The 18,222-nt window shown below is 39.4% G+C and overlaps 1 protein-coding gene across 1 annotated transcript in view; it reads right to left on the bottom strand.

The window, feature by feature from the left end:
- The window catches only part of MICU3 (mitochondrial calcium uptake family member 3), a 101,943-nt gene extending 98,061 nt beyond the window's left edge, over positions 1-3,882 (bottom strand). Inside the window, exon 1 of the mRNA XM_040643317.1 lies at positions 2,949-3,882. Coding sequence (XP_040499251.1) covers positions 2,949-3,338 — 390 coding nt within the window. The 5' untranslated portion in view covers positions 3,339-3,882. The remainder of the gene's footprint in view (positions 1-2,948) is intronic.
- Positions 3,883-18,222: the final 14,340 nt, after the last annotated feature.

Consider the following 18,222-nt stretch of genomic DNA (forward strand, 5'->3'; position numbering starts at 1 on the left):
TCTGAGTAGCTCTCAAATATAGAGGCAACAACCACAGATATGTGAAGAAAACTTCCAAAATGAAAGTCAGAGCTTAGAAAATCAAACAGGAATAAAAATGAACCTGGAAGAAACAACACAATGCATGAAGTGGAAGACAATTAAAAAAACAAAACAAAACTATGATTAATATCCTTAGAGTAAAAAGAGAAATTTAGGGGCGCCTGGGTGGCACAGCGGTTGAGCGTCTGCCTTCGGCTCAGGGCGTGATCCCGGCGTTATGGGATCGAGCCCCACATCAGGCTCCTCCGCTATGAGCCTGCTTCTTCCTCTCCCACTCCCCCTGCTTGCATTCCCTCTCTCGCTGGCTGTCTCTGTCTCTGTTGAATAAATAAATAAAATCTTCAAAAAAAAAAAAAAAAAAAGAGAGAAATTTAGCAGCCATAAAACAAAACAGAAGGCTGTACCACAGGAACATTAGAGAACAAAAAATAGTTTTGAACTATAAAATTAAGATAGCTGAAATAAAACTTTTAATAGGACAGCTGGAAGATAAAGTCAAAGATTTCACCCATACAAACAAGCAAACAAGCAAGAAGATTAAAAAGTTAGAATAGAAGATTAGAATTAGATTAGGATCTATTAGGATGTATAACTTCAGACTAATAGAGGTTCCAGAAAAAGAAAACAGAGAAAATGGAAAAGGGGAAATTGTCAAAGAAATAATATAAGAAAAGTATATAGAACTTTCAAACATGAATTTCTATATTGAAAGAACCCTCAAGTTCCAGCACAATAAATGAAAAAATGCCCACATAAAGCTCTCATTGTGAAAGTTTCAAATAATAGGGGTAAAAAGAAATTATAGACGTTTTCATAGCGCTTGGGTGGCTCAGTCAGTTAAGCATCTGCCTTTGGCTCAGGTCATAATCCCAGGGTCCTGGGATTGAGTCCTCTCATCAGGCTCCCTGCTCAGCAGGGAGTCCACTTCTCCCTCTACCCTTACCCCTGGCTCCTGATCTCTCACTCTCTCTTTCAAATAAATAAATAAAATCCTTTAAAAAAAAGAAACAAAAACAGTTTTCCAAGGGGGGGTAAAGGCTAATTACAAAACAATAACAATCAGAATTACATGATTAGAGACTTGGGAAGAGTAAGACAGAGGCCCTTGGTAATATCCGTAGAGGAATTTCTATAAACACTAAGCAATTATACTGTAATAGGTACAAGTAAATAAATAATTGAATAAAATTACCAAAATTTATAGAATGCTCACTACATGCTAGGGGTACAATTCTAACTATTCTACAATTCTATTTAAAATGTATTAATTCATTTAATTTTCATAACTATGAGGAAGACACTATTAAGTGTGGTCTTTTAAAAACTGCATGATACCATGTCTCAACTTTAAAAGTAAAATTAATTTTAGGGGCTCCTGGGTGGCTCAGTCGATTGACCATCTGCCTTCGGCTCAGGTCATGATCTTGGGGTCCTGGGATGGAGCCCTCAGTGGGGGTTCCATGCTCAGCGGGGTGTCTGCCTTTCCCTCTTCCTTTTCCCCTCCCCCCACTCATGCACAAGCATGAAATCTTTTTTAAAAAAAGTAAAATTAATTCTAAAAAAGAAGAAAATACTGTTTTAATGCTCTCTACCTTCCTAATCTGTTCCCAGATCTACTATGGTTGATGAAAAATTGAGTCTCGGTCAATGGGAATACAAATTTAATGTATGGGGGGCGGGGAGAAGAAGAGTGGGAGATGAAAGTTGAGGGTATGTGCTGCTAGCATTTTAATTATTCATTGTATAAAAGTACTTTATGCTATATATTTATAATTTGCTGCTGGGAAGTCCGTACAGTAGATTCCCTGATTTAAATGCATCAACGACCTCCACCAAAAGAAGTGATGGCACGTACATCAGACCACCAATATGTATCTCGGCCAAGAATAAAGAATCTATATGTTTCATTAAAGTTAAAAACAGAATAGCTACCTCTTTTCTAAATTATAGTCATCTAAGCCCTTCACACTCTTTAGTCTTGCGAAGAAAATTTCCCTAAATGACACCTAGACATTTACATGACTACTAAATATACTGATATGACAAAAACATTATGCCCCATTCACCCTTGCCTTACCCTCATCTTTACCTTCTATCATCAGTCGCATAATGATACTTGAATATTTCCATTCGAAGATCTTCTGTAGGAGTTAGCCTCATTCAGTTTCCTATTTGTGCTGTCCTACTCATCTTCTCACTTATCTTCCTTACTTAAAAGTTTCTGACTTGGGGGCGGCGGGGGGGGGAGCGGATATACTGTTTTGAATAGATTTTTTTTGTGTGTTTTTTTCTTTTCCCCGTTTCCAATCTGGGGATATCTTCTGACCTATAATAAGGGAGTAACACAGTTTTGGCATTTACTCTCTTGGGACTAACAAACTGCTATACGATAATGTCGTTCCTTTGAGACGTCAGACCACTGCTTCAAAACTCATCCTACCGCACTGGACCTCCCGGATAATTTGCTGTTATCTGGTCTAGCCTGGGCGTTCCTATCTCTCACGTACCCAGCCCTCCACTTACTGCCTGTTATACCCTTGACTTCTTCGTGGTCCTTTTGTTTTGTCTTGGTTTGGGGTTTTGGTTAATTGGTGGTACCTGCAGCAACCTCTGAGGTCCTGATATATCAATGACAGCATCATCTATGCCTTCCCAACAGCTGGGTGAACAGACCCTGGACTGCCTGGCCGGCGTCTCGGTCTCACTCACAGGAGGTCCCCATCTGCGGCCGCAGAGATCACACCGCGACAACCTCCCGTGTCTGGTGTCACGGTGGCCTACAGTCCCAAGCGCACCCAGCACGACTGTCACACCTTTCTGGCGCTCAGGTGGAACACCTTGGCTGCCCTACCCTCGGGCGTCACCTGCGGGCCAGCCCTAGGGCGCGCACGCGCTCACGCACTTACCGTTTCCTTGGCAGCCGCAACCGGGATGGGAAGCAGACCCCGGCCGCGGGGCGGGTCCTCTGGCTCTCCGGCCGAGCTCTCAGAGGGCCGCCCAGGGGCAGGCGCCCACGCGGAGTCGGCCCGAGGGTCCCCATACAGCTGGTAGCACACAAGGCCGACCAGACCACCGCCGGCCGCCGCCGCGATGCTCAGCTCCCCCCAGCGCCTCCGCCGCCTCCAAGCCGCCTCAGCCACAGCCCCCTCTTCCTCCTCCCGGCAGGAGAAGGGCCGGCAAGGCGGGCCCAGGGCTAACCCCGCAGGCCGCCCCCACGGCCCAGGAAAGGGATGGTGAGGGTAGGGCGGAGGCGGGAGCCGAGGCGGAGGCCACAGAAGCCTCCGCAGTGCAGCCATTGCGGGAGCTGCCCGCACCAGGGCTGGCAGGGAGCGGAGGGGGGGGGGGGTGTCAACGAAACCTCGCGAGAAGTCGGTGTGCGGAGGCTCGATATCTGTCCGAGAGCGACCCCTACAAACGTGCGGTCCGGGGTACTCTGTAGCTGGCCTTCAGCTAGGGCGACCGGGGATCTCAGACCGGGAGATCCTGGGGAAGGGGGCGGAGCCCGGCTACTCCTCCGCTCCGCACTAGCGTCTCAACCCCGCAGTCATAAATAACTGCGCCTGCCCCCGACAGCACCTGACTGCGCGAGAACCCAACACCGCAGGGTACAGCCAAGTCAGCGGAACTTAAAAGAGCCCTCGTGTGCGGTGGTGTCCGGGCGTCCGTCCGCTAACTTGACCCTTCCGACTTTGCTTTGCGGGGTGGGTTTTGGATCGTTAGTAGTGCCCCTCTAAGAAAGTCACGTCCCCTGACACAAGGTCACGAAAAATTTGCAATTGTACCTTCAGGTGTACAATAAAAAGGAGGTGGGGGCACCTGGGTGGCTCAGTCGGTAAGCGTCTGCCTTCGGCCCAGGGCATGATCCCAGGGTCCTGGGATGGAGCCCCGCATCGGGATCCCTGCTCCACTGGGAGCCTGCTGCTTCCTCTCCCACTCCCCCTACTTGTGTTCCCTCACTCTCTGAGTGTCTCTCTGTCTCTCTGTCAAATAAATAAATCTTTAAAAAAAAAAAAAGGAATGAAAGAAAGAAACTGTAAAACTCTTACAAAAAAATAAAAATAAAAAACAAAAAGGAGGTGAAGTGTGGCCCAAGTCAGAAAGAGGGCAAATCAAGTCAAAGGCTGTTTTGACTACACAGTGACAGCTTCTAGACTTTTAATGGGGGAAGGCTAACGTTTTTTAGTTACAATTAATATTTTGTTAAAAAATTACCATACCATACAAATTAAGTGGTCACTTAATTCAAATCAGAAGTGTCTTGGAGGATACCCTTACTTTTGTGGGGATGCTGTTGGTAGAAATATAAAATAAATAAGTGTGATTGTGTCATCTTTATTTTTGTTATTGCTATGCCTGTTTGTTTGCCCCCCTGTCAGTGTCCTTCCATGAGAAAGTATGTATGACATTCTTACCAGTTTCCCACGCATAAGCCCAGTTTTGGTTCACTGAGTATTGCTAGCTTTGGTCTCTATACTCTGGAATGGTGCCAGGATCCCCTAAAATATTCTGGATCTAGGTGTAAACAACAAATTCCGGTTGTCTCAATTGAGCTACAGTCACAAGGGAATTAGATCAGTTGATTTTGGCAATTCTTATAAGGACTAAGGGCAAACAAAATGAGGTTTTCTGACCCAGATCCTGTCATTCCCATTCCTCACTAACAGCAGTGAGGAAGACTAGCTCCTTGCGTTATCGCTACGATTCTATCCATTCCTGCCTTCTTTGAATTTTGGAAGATTCTGTATTCCCAAAGAAACTCTTATTCTCTGGATATGTAACGCAGTTCTTCTGGCATTGTTTACTTTGAACTGAACACAATTTCCGGATTTTCTCATAGATTTCTAACATGGCCTAATGACAGAATTCTTGGACAGACTGATGAATTTTTATTACTTGTATATTTAAAGCTGAGTAGCTCTAAGGAGAATTAAGGAGGTACTACTATAACATCATATTACAGATGAGGAAAATGACAGAAATTCTCTGACAAGACTTCAAATATATATGTATTTTCTTTCTAGTTTAAATAAATTTAATACAGCTCCTGCAAGTCATTTCTCTGGCTAGAAACCAAGTTCTGCTGTGAGAGGTGCTGGATTTAGGTTTGTCAAGTACTCACAGAGCTTTAGATAAAGCTCTCTCTGTATGCAAAAGTTATTCTAATTATAACTTTCCACAGTACTTTCCCTCTAAAAGCAAAGTTTCCTTAAGAATATTGTTTTCTTCTCATATTTGATGCTCTGTGATTATAGCTACATAAAAATAACCAGATTCCTTTATTACCTGTATATTTTTCTAAGTTTATTTCTAAGGAAGCATTATAGGAGAACATGATATTAGGGATTTGAGACTTTTTGGAAATTAAAGATATTAGATCAATATAGATTTAGTCCAATTTCCTTCAAATTTTATGTCAATTCTCCCACACATTAGTAATATCCAAAAAAGTTCCTATTCCACAGTGAGAGTACATACCTTCAAAAAAAAAAAATTCACTTATGTTCACCATGGTCTAAGTAAAAAGAAATGCTCTGAAACATTTTAAAATGTTTACAACAGCAGGGATCAAGCCAAAGAAGTTTTTTCAAGAAAGCATATTTATCAATATAGAGAGATAAACTAGGCAGCAAAAGATTTGGACTCTTGGTTTTGCTACATCTTAGTTGCATAACCTTATAATGCTTTGAAGGCCACAATTTCCTATAAAATAATGAAATCGAATAGGTGGTCACCTACTGAACCCATGGTCCTAATTAACCAAAATGCCTAAGCATACCAGTAAAACATATAGAAATACTTCAGAACATTTTTCACGTGTCATTTCTCTTTTCAAAACCTACAAATGCCCTACAATTGCTTTCTTTCCTGTTGAAATTCCATACAATGACCTCACTATTTTAACTTTTCACTACTTTTTAAATTGCAAATAAACAAGTGACTTTTGAGAATACGTGAAATTTAGGTGTAATATGTGTCACGCCTAGGCAGAAATGTCTTGTTTAACAAAACTCTGTTACTCAAGCTGAGCACCAGAATCTTGAGTAGTTATTAAAAGGAACAGAGCACCTGGGTGGCTCAGTTGGCTAAGCTTCTGCCTTTGGCTCAGGTCATAATCCCGGGGTTCTGGGATAAAGCCCTGCTTTGGGCTCCCTGCTCAGCAGGGGAGTCTGTTTCTCCCTCTGCTGCTCCCCCACCTCGTGCTCTCTACTCTTGCTTACTCTCTCTCTCTCAAATAAATAAGTATAATCTTAAAAAAAAAAATGAGCTAGTATATCTAAGGTCCTACATCAGGGCACATGAGTTCCCTACCAGCAGGTGCACTCAATTCCAACAGAGGAAATTACCAGCCAAAGAGCAAGGCTGCAGCAAGCCCCTTCTCTCTTGGGAAAGTTGTCATAAACATTGTCCCCATCTTCAGCACTGCCTTCCTTAGGGTACAATTGTCAAATTCAAAGGAGAAAGTGAAAGTGATGGGGAAGAGGTATTCTCTGGGGTTACAGCTTTTTCTTGGTCTTTTGTCTCTATAGGGCTAGCCACTGGGAGTCTAAAATTCAATTCTTCAGCATCCAGGGCTATGAAAAACAAGTTACCCAAGGCACTGAGGGCCGGTTTTTATTTTGACTGTCTTCCACCCCTAAAGAGAGACTGAAAATGGTTTGTCCCCTGCCCTTCTCCCTTTGTCAAAACTAAGCTGTGCCTAAGCTCCATTAAGCCAAAGTGTGTATTTAGCCCTGCTGCAGGCACATAGTAGGACCCCAGTAAATGTTTATTAAATGAAGAAGGGAATTTTTAATTGTTGTAGGGGAAGAGGCCAAGATGGGAAGGTAATTCAGGAGACAAGGAGATAAAGTAGTTTATCAGAGGCTAAAGGAGCTGATAAGACAAACAGCACATCTGGAAATGGAATTAAATCAAATGGAAGGCCAGAAGGAGAAAGCAAGGGGATGGCAGGGAAGAATCCGAGACAGAATGTGGTCGTGGAGAAGGGTTGATTTGGGAACAAATTTTGTGATTTTGTGATTTGAAGCCATCCTCATACATATCATATTTTGTCATGATCCTGCTGGACTTAGAGCCTTAAAGCAACAGGGTTTCATCAGGTTCTTTTGGTACTCTGAGGAATTCCAGCATGATCCATGGCTGAAGGTCAGTGAGTTGAGCCTGACAGTTCCCTTTTTGTTACTCCATATCTCACCGGTGACAACAACCAAGCTGCCAGTTGTACACATTTAAGGTTTTAACTTCAAGACAAGCAATAAACTCACTTTGACCATTACACCTGTCCAGTCTGATTTATAGAATCTCTGACTTCATATGATTTCCTGGGTCCAGCTGACAGTGTCTCACTGTTCAATTCTTGCCATTTTTGTCCCTCATTTGGTGGCAGGAACTTGTTTTCTTATGTATTTGGGAAACAAGGAATAGAAGTTCAGATCTGCTATTAACAAAGCCTCATCCTGCCCGAAAACAAGTGAACACTTTCTCAGTCGTCACATCCATTTTCGTGCCTGATAGTGATTAAAATTTCTATGCCCATTAAAAGCTGTCTTCTGGAAGAGAATAACCTCAGAATAATATAATGATCATCCATTATACAAGATGACAAATAATACAATCTTTCTAAATCCGTTGGCAATAACTGCTAGAGTTGAACATATGTACACCCTATGACCCATCAATTTCACTCCTAGGTGAAATGCTCAATAGAAATGAATATTTATGTGCACCAAAAGACACACAGAGGGATAGTAGTAAGGGGCCAAATACTAAAAAGTATCCATATGTTCATCCACAGTGGCTTGCATTTGGCTTTTATTTTTATTTTTTCTTTTTAATATTTTTTGGATTTCTTTTTAAAAATGTGGTATATTCAAACAATTGCAGGCTATAATAGCAATGAAAATTACTGAGCTGCAACTATATGCATTCACGTGGATAAATTTCACAAACAGAAAGTTGAGTCAAAGAACGCAAACACAAAAGAACCAACTATACTATTCTATTTGTAATGTGCAGAAACAACAACAAATTTATATGTGTGTGTGTATATATATATACACACACATACATACACACATATGTGTGTGTGTATATATATATACACACACATACATACACACATAGCATAAGAAATCATGATAGTGGTGTCCTATGGTACAGGGTAGTGACCAGAATGGGGTTAAGGTGGACTCTGGAGTTCTGTTTGTATTTTATTTCTTGATCTGGATGCTGAATACTCAATGTATCCACCCTGAAAATTCATAAAGCTGTCTACTTACAATTTGTACATCCTTTTAATGTATGTTGTACTTCAATAAAATGTTTATATAAAATAAAAAGTAGATTTTCTTCCTAATGCTCTTACATGACTGTGTTATTTACTAGAGGACTTGCTCAGTTATGAACTCTGTGACTGAGAAGGAATGTATAAGGCTTGTAAAGGGTTGAGATAAGAGCAAAACTTGATTGAAAAGTTGGAAATTAATGGAAAAGGTAAATAATCTTAATATAGCCTCAAGAGATTTAACCAAGGAGTATCTTAATAAAAGACTTCTAGTACCCAAAAACCTTAAAGAAAATGCTCAGTAGATATTTTCCTTATTTACTAAGAAAAGACCAAAAGAACTTGGTTTTTTTTTTTTTAAGCAACAATGTAGTGTTTTATCTTCTTTAACTTGTAACACTTTCTCCTGAAAAACGTCCATATGGACAGACCCAGTAGGTGTCTGGTGGTAACCAATATATACCCTTGTCTCTGGCTCTAACCCCGGACTGTCAGGTGTTAGATGGGAAATTGCTTTAAGGGTAGATGACCAAACAGAAGGGCAGCCTTCAGAACAGATGGAAAGATCAGCACCAAGAGGGAACCATTAGAGAAATCAAACATAGCATAAGGTAAGTCCATGTACTTACCTGAAGAAACTTACAGGGATGGCAAGTCAGGTTCATTTCTTGCCAATGCCAATGGATTGGTATAGGTTAACCAGAACACTATGCTGAGCAAAATTTTCAGACCAGGTCCAGAATTCAGAGGAAAAAGCACATTGGTAGATGAGTATGTCTGCAAAGAGTAGGCTATCAGATTGGGCTGAGCTGTGTTACGGGACCACCGTGGTTTCCTTGCAACTCTCCAACCGGAGAAGACTGTAAATAATAGAACAGAAAAACTGGAAAATGTTTAAATGTTTCTGCAATACACATGTGAACATTTTATATCTGCCCTTGAAAGATTAAGCAGACTGAAAGAATTTAGAGATAAATTAATCTGGAAAATTTGTAAACTTTAAAAGTTTTTAGAGGTAGTGTGGAGAGTCCTTAGTGGAAACTGTTGAAAGAAATCTGATATAGAAGCCCCCAAGGGGGCCTGGGTGGCTCAGTCGGTTAAGCATCTGCCTTCGGCTCAGTCATGATCCCAGAGTCCTGGGATTGAGCCCTGCTTTGGAGGTCCCTGCTCGGCAGGGAGTCTGCTTCTCCCTCTCCCTCTGCTGCTCTCCTTGCTTGTTCTCTCTCTCACTCTCTCTCTGTCAAATAAGTAAATAAAATCTTTTTTAAAAATGTTAGAAGTACCCCCCAAATAGAAAGTAAATAACCGTAGAATCTTTCCAGCTGAACAGAGGACAGGGTTTGGACCCTGGTCACTTAAAGCCTCCCTTGAAACTCCCATAGCTGGGCCTGAAGCATTTCTGTAGAATCTTAGAGCTTAAAAACCCCTAAAATGTACAGTTTTAATTTTTTTCTGATGAGGAAATTGAGAGGCTGCTAGGTTAAAGAATTTTCTCTGGATCACACAGTCAGGACTTGTGCTTCAATATTCTGCCTTACATCTACATAGTTTCTATATTGGAATCAGAAACCATTTAAAACAGTTTTTTTAAGGCACATTAACTTGCAAAAAATAGAAAGAAATGGCATTAGCTCAAATAAAAGATATTTTTAGGACAAAATCATATCGACCCAGGGAAGAGTGGTATTGAGTCTTAGGAAGTGTGATAAGCGGGTCAGCTCTAGAGACCTACCTACTAAGAGTTTAAGGACATTTATTCTAACATACTGCTGTGAACATGACTTGACCACCAATTCCATCAGTCTCTGTGAATCTTAGTTTAGGTTCTAAAGAGAAAACATTGATTTAGTGTGGCCTTGGTGTGTTTTCTACCTTTGTTAATTTCTCAGTGTTGGGCCAATCAGCTGTGCCTGGAAAGAAAGGGGTTGAGTCATGGAAGAGCATTTTCCAGTTTTTCTCTTCTATTATTTCTGGGAAATAGGGAGAACAGCTTGTCTTAGAAAGCCCCCTGGGCAGGTACCAATGGTGTGCTGGTCAATGTTTAACAATCGATTCTGGGGGTAGAAGGAGGGAGTCGCGATTTGTGGCATTGACAGATTTCCATGCAATAAATACTCTGACCATGGCTGATGCCAAGCTCCCTACATGACAAAGATGCAGTAACACATCATCATGTAGATTATCCTTTAAACACATAGGAAGATATAATTAGGTATAGGAAAATAATTCGGGAAGTGATAAGTTCTTAGTACTCATTACCTTTGAATTTAATATAATTTATCCAATTGTAAGTTCATCTATTCTAATTTTTAATAATCTCTCTAATTTAATAATGTCTGGCTCACTAAATTCCTAAAAACTTAATAATCAGTTCTACTGAGCTGGCGAAGCTGGCTCCAGCACACCACTAGCTGGTACTTAACGATTACCATATCCATTAGAGAATTTGCGCATTCTTGAAGACCTCTGTTTGACACAAGAAGAAAACAGTATGAGTAGGACATAAGACTAAGCCAAAAACAGACCAGAATTAAAAATTTACCTTTAGCCACAAACAGCAAATTAATTTACCCATCCTTTAGTCAATATGGGTTAACAACCTTCCTTCCCTTCTTGGGGTTGTTAATTGGTTTCAATCAACCTACAGAAAGATGCTACTGTGGAATTATTTTTACTCTTTCCAATTAATTATATTTGCTGTTCCAAAGACTTGAAGTTAAAAAATCATCTCAGGTATGGATGGAAACAACTGACTACCCAGAACCAGGTGGAGACTATATCTCTTTTTATGTTTTCCTTTTCATTTTTTTTAAATTGTAGTCTAGTCGACACACAATGTTATATTAGTTTCAGCATACGACAAGTGACTGGACACTTCTGTACTTTATGCTGTGCTGGTCACAAGTGTAGGTACCATCTGTTATATACAATGCTTTACAATACATTGACTGTATTCCCTATCCTTACCTCTCATCCCCATGACTTATTTATTCCATAACTGGAAACCTGTCTCTCCCACTTTCCTTACCCATTTTGCCCATTCCCTCATCCCTGCCCCTCTGGCAACCACCAGATTATTTGGGTGGAAACTACTCTAAACTACTATTTGGGGGGGGGGGGTGGAGACTACTCTTGAGCTGAGTCTGTGGCTCCCCCCCGTAGAAAGCTGTGCATTTAACAGCCAATACCCAATAGGAATCAGCTCTAATCTTACCAGGTCATTAGGTCTTGCTTTATGCTAATGTTAATCCTTAACTTTGATTAAAATATATTATTTCAAATTTACAGTAATATAATACATCTAAACAATATTTACATTTATTGCACTTAAAATTTGTATTTTGTCCACAGGAAGGTAGTCATTCTTAAGCCAAAGTAATCAACAAGTGATTTAGGTCACTACGCATATCTTTTTCTGTTAAAATAAATCAGTTTGTCTCCAACACTGAAGATGATCTGAAAATAAAAAGTCTGAAAATATGGGTGTTCATAAATTCCTTGGCAACTGAAGCATATCGAAACTCCTGCATTTGGAAAGGATTGCAGTTTTTTCAGGATTGTCACAAATCTTATGTTCAGGGACCTGTAAACCTCAGACCACCACATCAAGGGAAATGAAGTGAACCTTCCACTTGATGATAAGACTTTATAGAAAACCACTAAATGAGCTACTCTAACATCATCATGCAGGTGCATGGGGCTCCTTAAACAAATTATTCCAGATTAAGTAGGCCTGTTCCTCCATCCTTCTAGCCTTATACAAGGAAACCATGTTTGATTAGAATTTTATTGTGTGTGGTATTTGTTTCAGGGCACATGCTTTGATCAAAATCTATGTAATGGAGGCCTGTGTTCTCTGATATCTAGAATTAATCATTGAACTCTTGGCTATGGTTAAATATAATAATTACACTGACTTAATAAACATCTATGTGCCTGTAAAGAGTTTGTCCCTAAAGTGAATTTTAAATAAAGAGAAACATCAAACAATGATGAAAACAATATGTGAAACTCAAGATCATTATCCAAAGCAGGTGCTGTTTCAAACTGAAGATGAACCAAATTAAGAAGAAGGACGAGCGAAAAGTTGGGGTAATAGAGTAATTCATCATTAAGTCTTTTAAAAATGGAAACAAATGAGAAACGAATTTCAGAACATTGTGTGAATGCTTTGTTCTTCTTTCCAAGTCTATAGATTAAAATTAAATTTTCTTCCACTCTTTCTCTGATAATTATGAAGGGCTCGTATGACATCCAGCTAGAAGAGGTCACTAGGCAGTTAAAAATGTGGAACTAGAGCTTTGGGAGTGAGGTCTTAAAGGTGGTGGCTGACCACTACACAGCTTTGTACTGAAATTTAGTTGAACTTTAAATGTGGTATTAGTAAAAAAATCATACTTTGAAAGATAGCTTACATATACTATAAGTGGATTATGTTAGAATAAAAAATTATGTTATATAGCATTTACATAATAATGGGAACTTGCAGATACATCTACAGAAATATTCTGTTTCAGAAGTTGGAATCTCATGTATATAGGTAAAGATTGTTATCTACATATTTATTTTGATAAAATATCAGTATTTGAGTTTCATAATTAGAACCTTCCTCATTTTCTTTAAAGTTCTGATATTAAGAAAAGGAGAATTTAAATGATTTTAAGAGAGAGGTTTGTCTCTAAAGGTTTGTCTATAATTAGCCTATAATGCAAAGCTACTGAATTTTATTTTCCAATTAAATTTTACCTTGAAATTTGGATAGCAATCATAAAATGTTAGATTGAATGGGACCATGAGATAATTTAGTCTAAGGTCTGTGTTTTATCCAGGAGGAAACTGAATGGATCATGCCTTACCAGGAGATAATTCCTGATCTAGCTTCTGTCAGCTACCCCTCCTTTCTTTGGCATTTTCCTAACAGGACTCTGCTTAGATAGAACTTCTAAATGCTTCCCAGTTCCAAGGCCAGTTTAGTCTACCCTGCTACCTGCTTTCAACAAAGTACTTCAAACTTGCCCATCATAGCAGCACCACGATAATGTTCTCTTTTACTTGTTTATATCAGCCAGCGAGACCATAAGCAGCAGGAAGAGGGAGAATGTTTTTTACCTTTAACGAACCAGATAGTAGCTGTTGTATAAGTACTTATAGAACTTATATATCTTTTGAACGAAAGACAAATATTTGTTTTTATAAAATTACAAAAATTCATGAAAGTTTAACATGAATAGAGGGTCTTTCTTCAGGATAATAAAGAATTAAATTATCAGTCAACATTCAGAAAAGCAAGTCAATAAACTACTAGGTTCAATGATTGTCCTGAAAAATACATTTCAATTGATGTAGCTCATTAGAAATACTTACAATTCATTACACTGATAACTTTCAGGAAATAATAGTGCATCTGAGTTTACTGAAGTCAATCATAAAGGCTGCTGTCTGAACATTTCATCTCTTATTTTCACAGACCCACACAGAGGCTGTGTGCTGTTGCAATCATGTGTTTTGGTTGTAGATTCTGACACATGGAGTTTTAAGGGTGTTAATATTCTCAAAGAACTGCTCTTTTTATTTGTTTAGTGTGACAGCAAGCTACTCCAAATCTAGTTCCTTGCCATTTATCATTTACTCAACTCTGCTCCCTGTCCTTGAACTCATTTCTCAATTTCATTGCCAGCTAGAAACTTGTAGCCGCGGTCGCAAGCATAGCTGGAGTCAAATATTTTCAGCGTCAACACTTTCACAGGATCCTGACAGCTGTATAGTATTTGCGGAGCTGCATTTTGTTCCTACTGAGATTATTGACATCTTCACAGTTTTCCTGTGATTTTTATCTTTGCCAACGACGTGCTCATTGTAGTTGTGCCGTTTTCTGTTTTCATTTTTGGAAGGGAAACTTGGCTGAGGAATTTACCAACAGTGTGGCTAAAAGCTGAAGTGAAAATTGGCACCATTTATTCCTGTCTATCAAGGTCCCTCTTAGCCTTATCAAGGGTCTGGCAGCCTGTGTACCCACACCGTCCTCTAGTGGCTGACCCCATGGGAGACCAGCTACCACTCGGCCACTGTGGCCAAGACTGTCCCTTTTCTCAGTGCACGGGCTTATGAGCCGAGGTTATTATTTTTTAGGAGGAAGACTATTTCTCCTGGTGTGCCGGAGTTTTCTAACAGTCAAATTAAATTTTACAGCATTGCATATACATTCTATGACTTGGGAGCTTTCTCAGGGGAAATATAAAAATAAAATTAAAAATCTAAGCAAGTCCTTCATGTTTCTGGAAAAATCCTAAAGTGTATATCCATCAACCAACAAACTTTATCAAGTATAAAAAATATGCCTGGCACTGTTGTAGGTACTTGATACACAGAAGTGAACAAAACAGACAAAGATCCCTGCCCGCAGGGACCATCCATTCTAGTATGAGGAGATGAGGAGCACAGTTAAGACAATGTTTCCTTTTCGATTGAACGTTCAAACCAGACCACTTGTAAATGTGATGTGTTTCAAAGCCTGTACGACTAGGAACTATATTCCTACCGTTCAGTAATGTAATGAATGTTTGCCTTCTCTTCTCAAACGTGGCTTCAGGACAGAATGGAGGAGGCTGTTGGGCCATGTCACCTGAACAGTTGATACCATATGCATTACTAGCCTCCCATGTGCTAATGGTGCTGGCTCCAGAGTGACCATTCTGGAAAACTAGTTCCGTCTTCCTAAATTGTGTGCCAAAATGTAAGAAGTGCCTTTGTGTCGTCTTTCCATTCCCTTTCTCCCAGTTCTCCTTCAACACCAGCACTAACGTAGCTGAAGTCCTTCTGAGCAGTTTTTGCCTAGGGCTATGCTCCAGTTCTGCAAAAACAGGACTGGTTATTGGTGGCCTCTAACTAGGGGAGAAAAATAGGTAGATAAGGCTTCAGTTACTCTTATCATATTACTTTGGGGAAAGATATGGAATTTCAAGGTGGTTTAATTAATCACTTTTCCATTTTCTGTTTTTTAAAAAGAATGTGATTCATCCATATTATTGATGTTATAATAGATCAAACTCTTGCGTCTCCATTCTTGTGATGGTGTGTTTTATTTTTAATTCGTTCTAAGGAGAGACAATGAACAAGCTCATTAATTATTTAAATCTACTGAGTTCCTGAATTTTATGAATATATTCTTCATTTGGAAGAGTGTCATTTTTTTAAGATCAGAATTTTGATGGCAATTTTATGCCCTCAGAAAATGCAATTTACTTGAATATTGACGATTTAATTTTTATTTATTAAGATGAAAATACTCTTAGTGTTTATGTGGCATTATATTTCAGTAGGAGGAGGCATATTTAGTTTAAAATACTGTTTCTTTACTTTGAAAATGGAGAAATGAAAAAGAAAGAGTCTTAGTGGAATCTATGAACACATTCATAGTAAGGAGGTAATAAGCAATGAAAAAAATAGCAACCGTAAGCATTTATCTTAATCCACTCTTCAATTGCTGATTCTGGGAGCGATCAAAAGAAGTAATGTGTATGAGTGATGATGTCAAATTGCACCACATTTTTTTTTATAAGGTATACTTCAGCTGCTTTAGAGAATCAACTTTTACCAGTACTTCAGTGTTTGCAGCAGGTGGGGTGGGAACAGCTTTGGAAATAGATGTGAACTATTTCAATTTTAATGATGGTTTTTCCATTAACTAGATGGAGTTTTTCTGAAAGCTATCTTCCCTCATCTGCAAAATGAAGGTGTTTGGTTGAGGCAAGTTGGCAAGTTCCTTCCATGACATGAAAAAGATAAAATACTTTCACACCACAATTTTATGATATATTCAAATGATGTCAGAAGATCATATGAAATAGGAATGAATGATGTGTATTTAGCCAGATGCTGTGAAATAGGCTACTTCCAAAACTTTATTTTAGAAGTATACTTTTTGCAGGGGCTCCTGGGTGGCACAGCGGTTAAGCATCTGCCTTCGGCTCAGGGCGTGATCCTGGCGTTATGGGATCGAGCCCCACATCAGGCTCCTCCGCTATGAGCCTGCTTCTTCCTCTCCCACTCCCCCTACTTGTGTTCCCTCTCTTGCTGGCTGTCTCTGTCTCTGTTGAATAAATAAATAAAATCTTTAAAAAAAAAAAAAGAAGTATACTTTTTGCAGATCCACCTCGAAATGCAATTAGTTAAACCTTTCATTACAGGAACCAAAAGATCATTTCTTCTACGCTCCAAATAAAGACCACTATTAGTTTTGATGATGCTATAAATCCCACAAACCATCTTTACCTTCTTGCAACCTAGAGAAGAACATGGAATTTTAAGTGGCCTAAAACCCAGGAAAAATTGATAATGATTATTGTCATTAAAATAATCACTTAGGGGCGCCTGGGTGGCTCAGTCAGTTAAGCATCTAACTCTTGGTTTTGGCTCAGGTCATGATGGGCTCCACTCTCAGCAGGGGGTCTGTGTCCCCCCCCCCACTCTGCCCCCCCACTCTCTCTCTGAAATAAGTAAATAAACCTTTTAAAAAATCACTTAGATGTTGTAGCACAATGGATTTTCATACACATTTGTCTGTAGGCTTCCTACAGTACTTCTGCAAGTTGAATAGGACACATGTTATTAACCCCATTTTATAGAGAAAAAAATTGAGCTCTGGGGCTCCAGTAATGTAATTTTCTCAAGGTCTTATAACTACGGACTGGCAAAATCTTGCTTGTATCTATTTTTTTTTTTAAGATTTTATTTATTTATTCGACAGAGAGAGAGACAGTCAGCGAGAGAGGGAACACAAACAGGGGGAGTGGGAGAGAAAGAAGCAGGCTCATAGCAGAAGAGCCTGACGTGGGGCTCGATTCCACAATGCTGGGATCACGCCCTGAGCCGAAGGCAGACGCTTAACCGCTGTGCCACCCAGGCGCCCCATAAATCTTGCTTGTATCTAAAAAGTGAGTAAGGAAAGAAAAAAAATACAAGGTAAAAATCAAACGATGTGTTGTTTACTATTCTTGTTGCTCTCTGTAATGGGTAAAGTGGGGAGGGGGGCTGGAGTTGACATTCCTGAAATAACTAGGCCATGACAAAGATGTTCAATTTGTGTCAAAATTTTATTTTGCTTAAATTTGGTCCCCCAAATTATGTGATTTCATGGTCAATTAACTTTCCTTTTTTTCCACGTGTGGTCAATACTATTCAAAAAAATATCCAACCTGTTCTGGTCGAGGTTTGAGATTTTGTGCAGACTGAGACACTTCCATGCAAATAGTTCAGGAATTCTGATTTCACGTCAATGATGTTCCATAATAGCTGTTGAATTTAGATTTTTCTCTCCTACAACTAAAGGGCTTCTAATATCTGAGCTGTGACCTTTCAAAATTTACTTTAAAAACTTTTATTTTGATAAAAACTCATGCTTATAGAAAAGCTACAGGCATAGTACAGAGAGCTCTACATACCCCTTATTCACATTCTTTGTTGACGCCTCACTCCATCTGCTTTGTCATCTACTCTTTTCTGTTTCTAGTTGCATAAATATTTTTTTTTCTGAACCATTTGAGAATAGTTTTGCAGACATCATGCCCTTTTATCCATGAAGTTTTATTTTGCATTTCCTAAGACTATTCCTTATATAACCGCAACGCGATGGTCAAAATCAGGAAATTTAATATAGATACAATGCTATTATTTAGTTCGCAATCCATATTAAAATTTTGCCAGTTGTTTCAATAATGTCCATTATGGTTGTATTTTTGTCTGGTTTACACTTCATTCCAGGATCATACAACACATTTAGTTTTCATGGCTCTTTATTTTCCTTTAGTCTGGAGGAGTTCCTCAACCTTTCTTTCTTTGTGTTTCTTGATTTTGACGTTTTGGAAACATGTAGGCCAGTTGCTTTACAGAATGTCCCT

Source organism: Ursus maritimus, unplaced genomic scaffold (assembly GCF_017311325.1).
Source record: "Ursus maritimus isolate PB19 unplaced genomic scaffold, ASM1731132v1 scaffold_28, whole genome shotgun sequence".
Taxonomy (NCBI): Eukaryota; Metazoa; Chordata; class Mammalia; order Carnivora; family Ursidae; genus Ursus; species Ursus maritimus.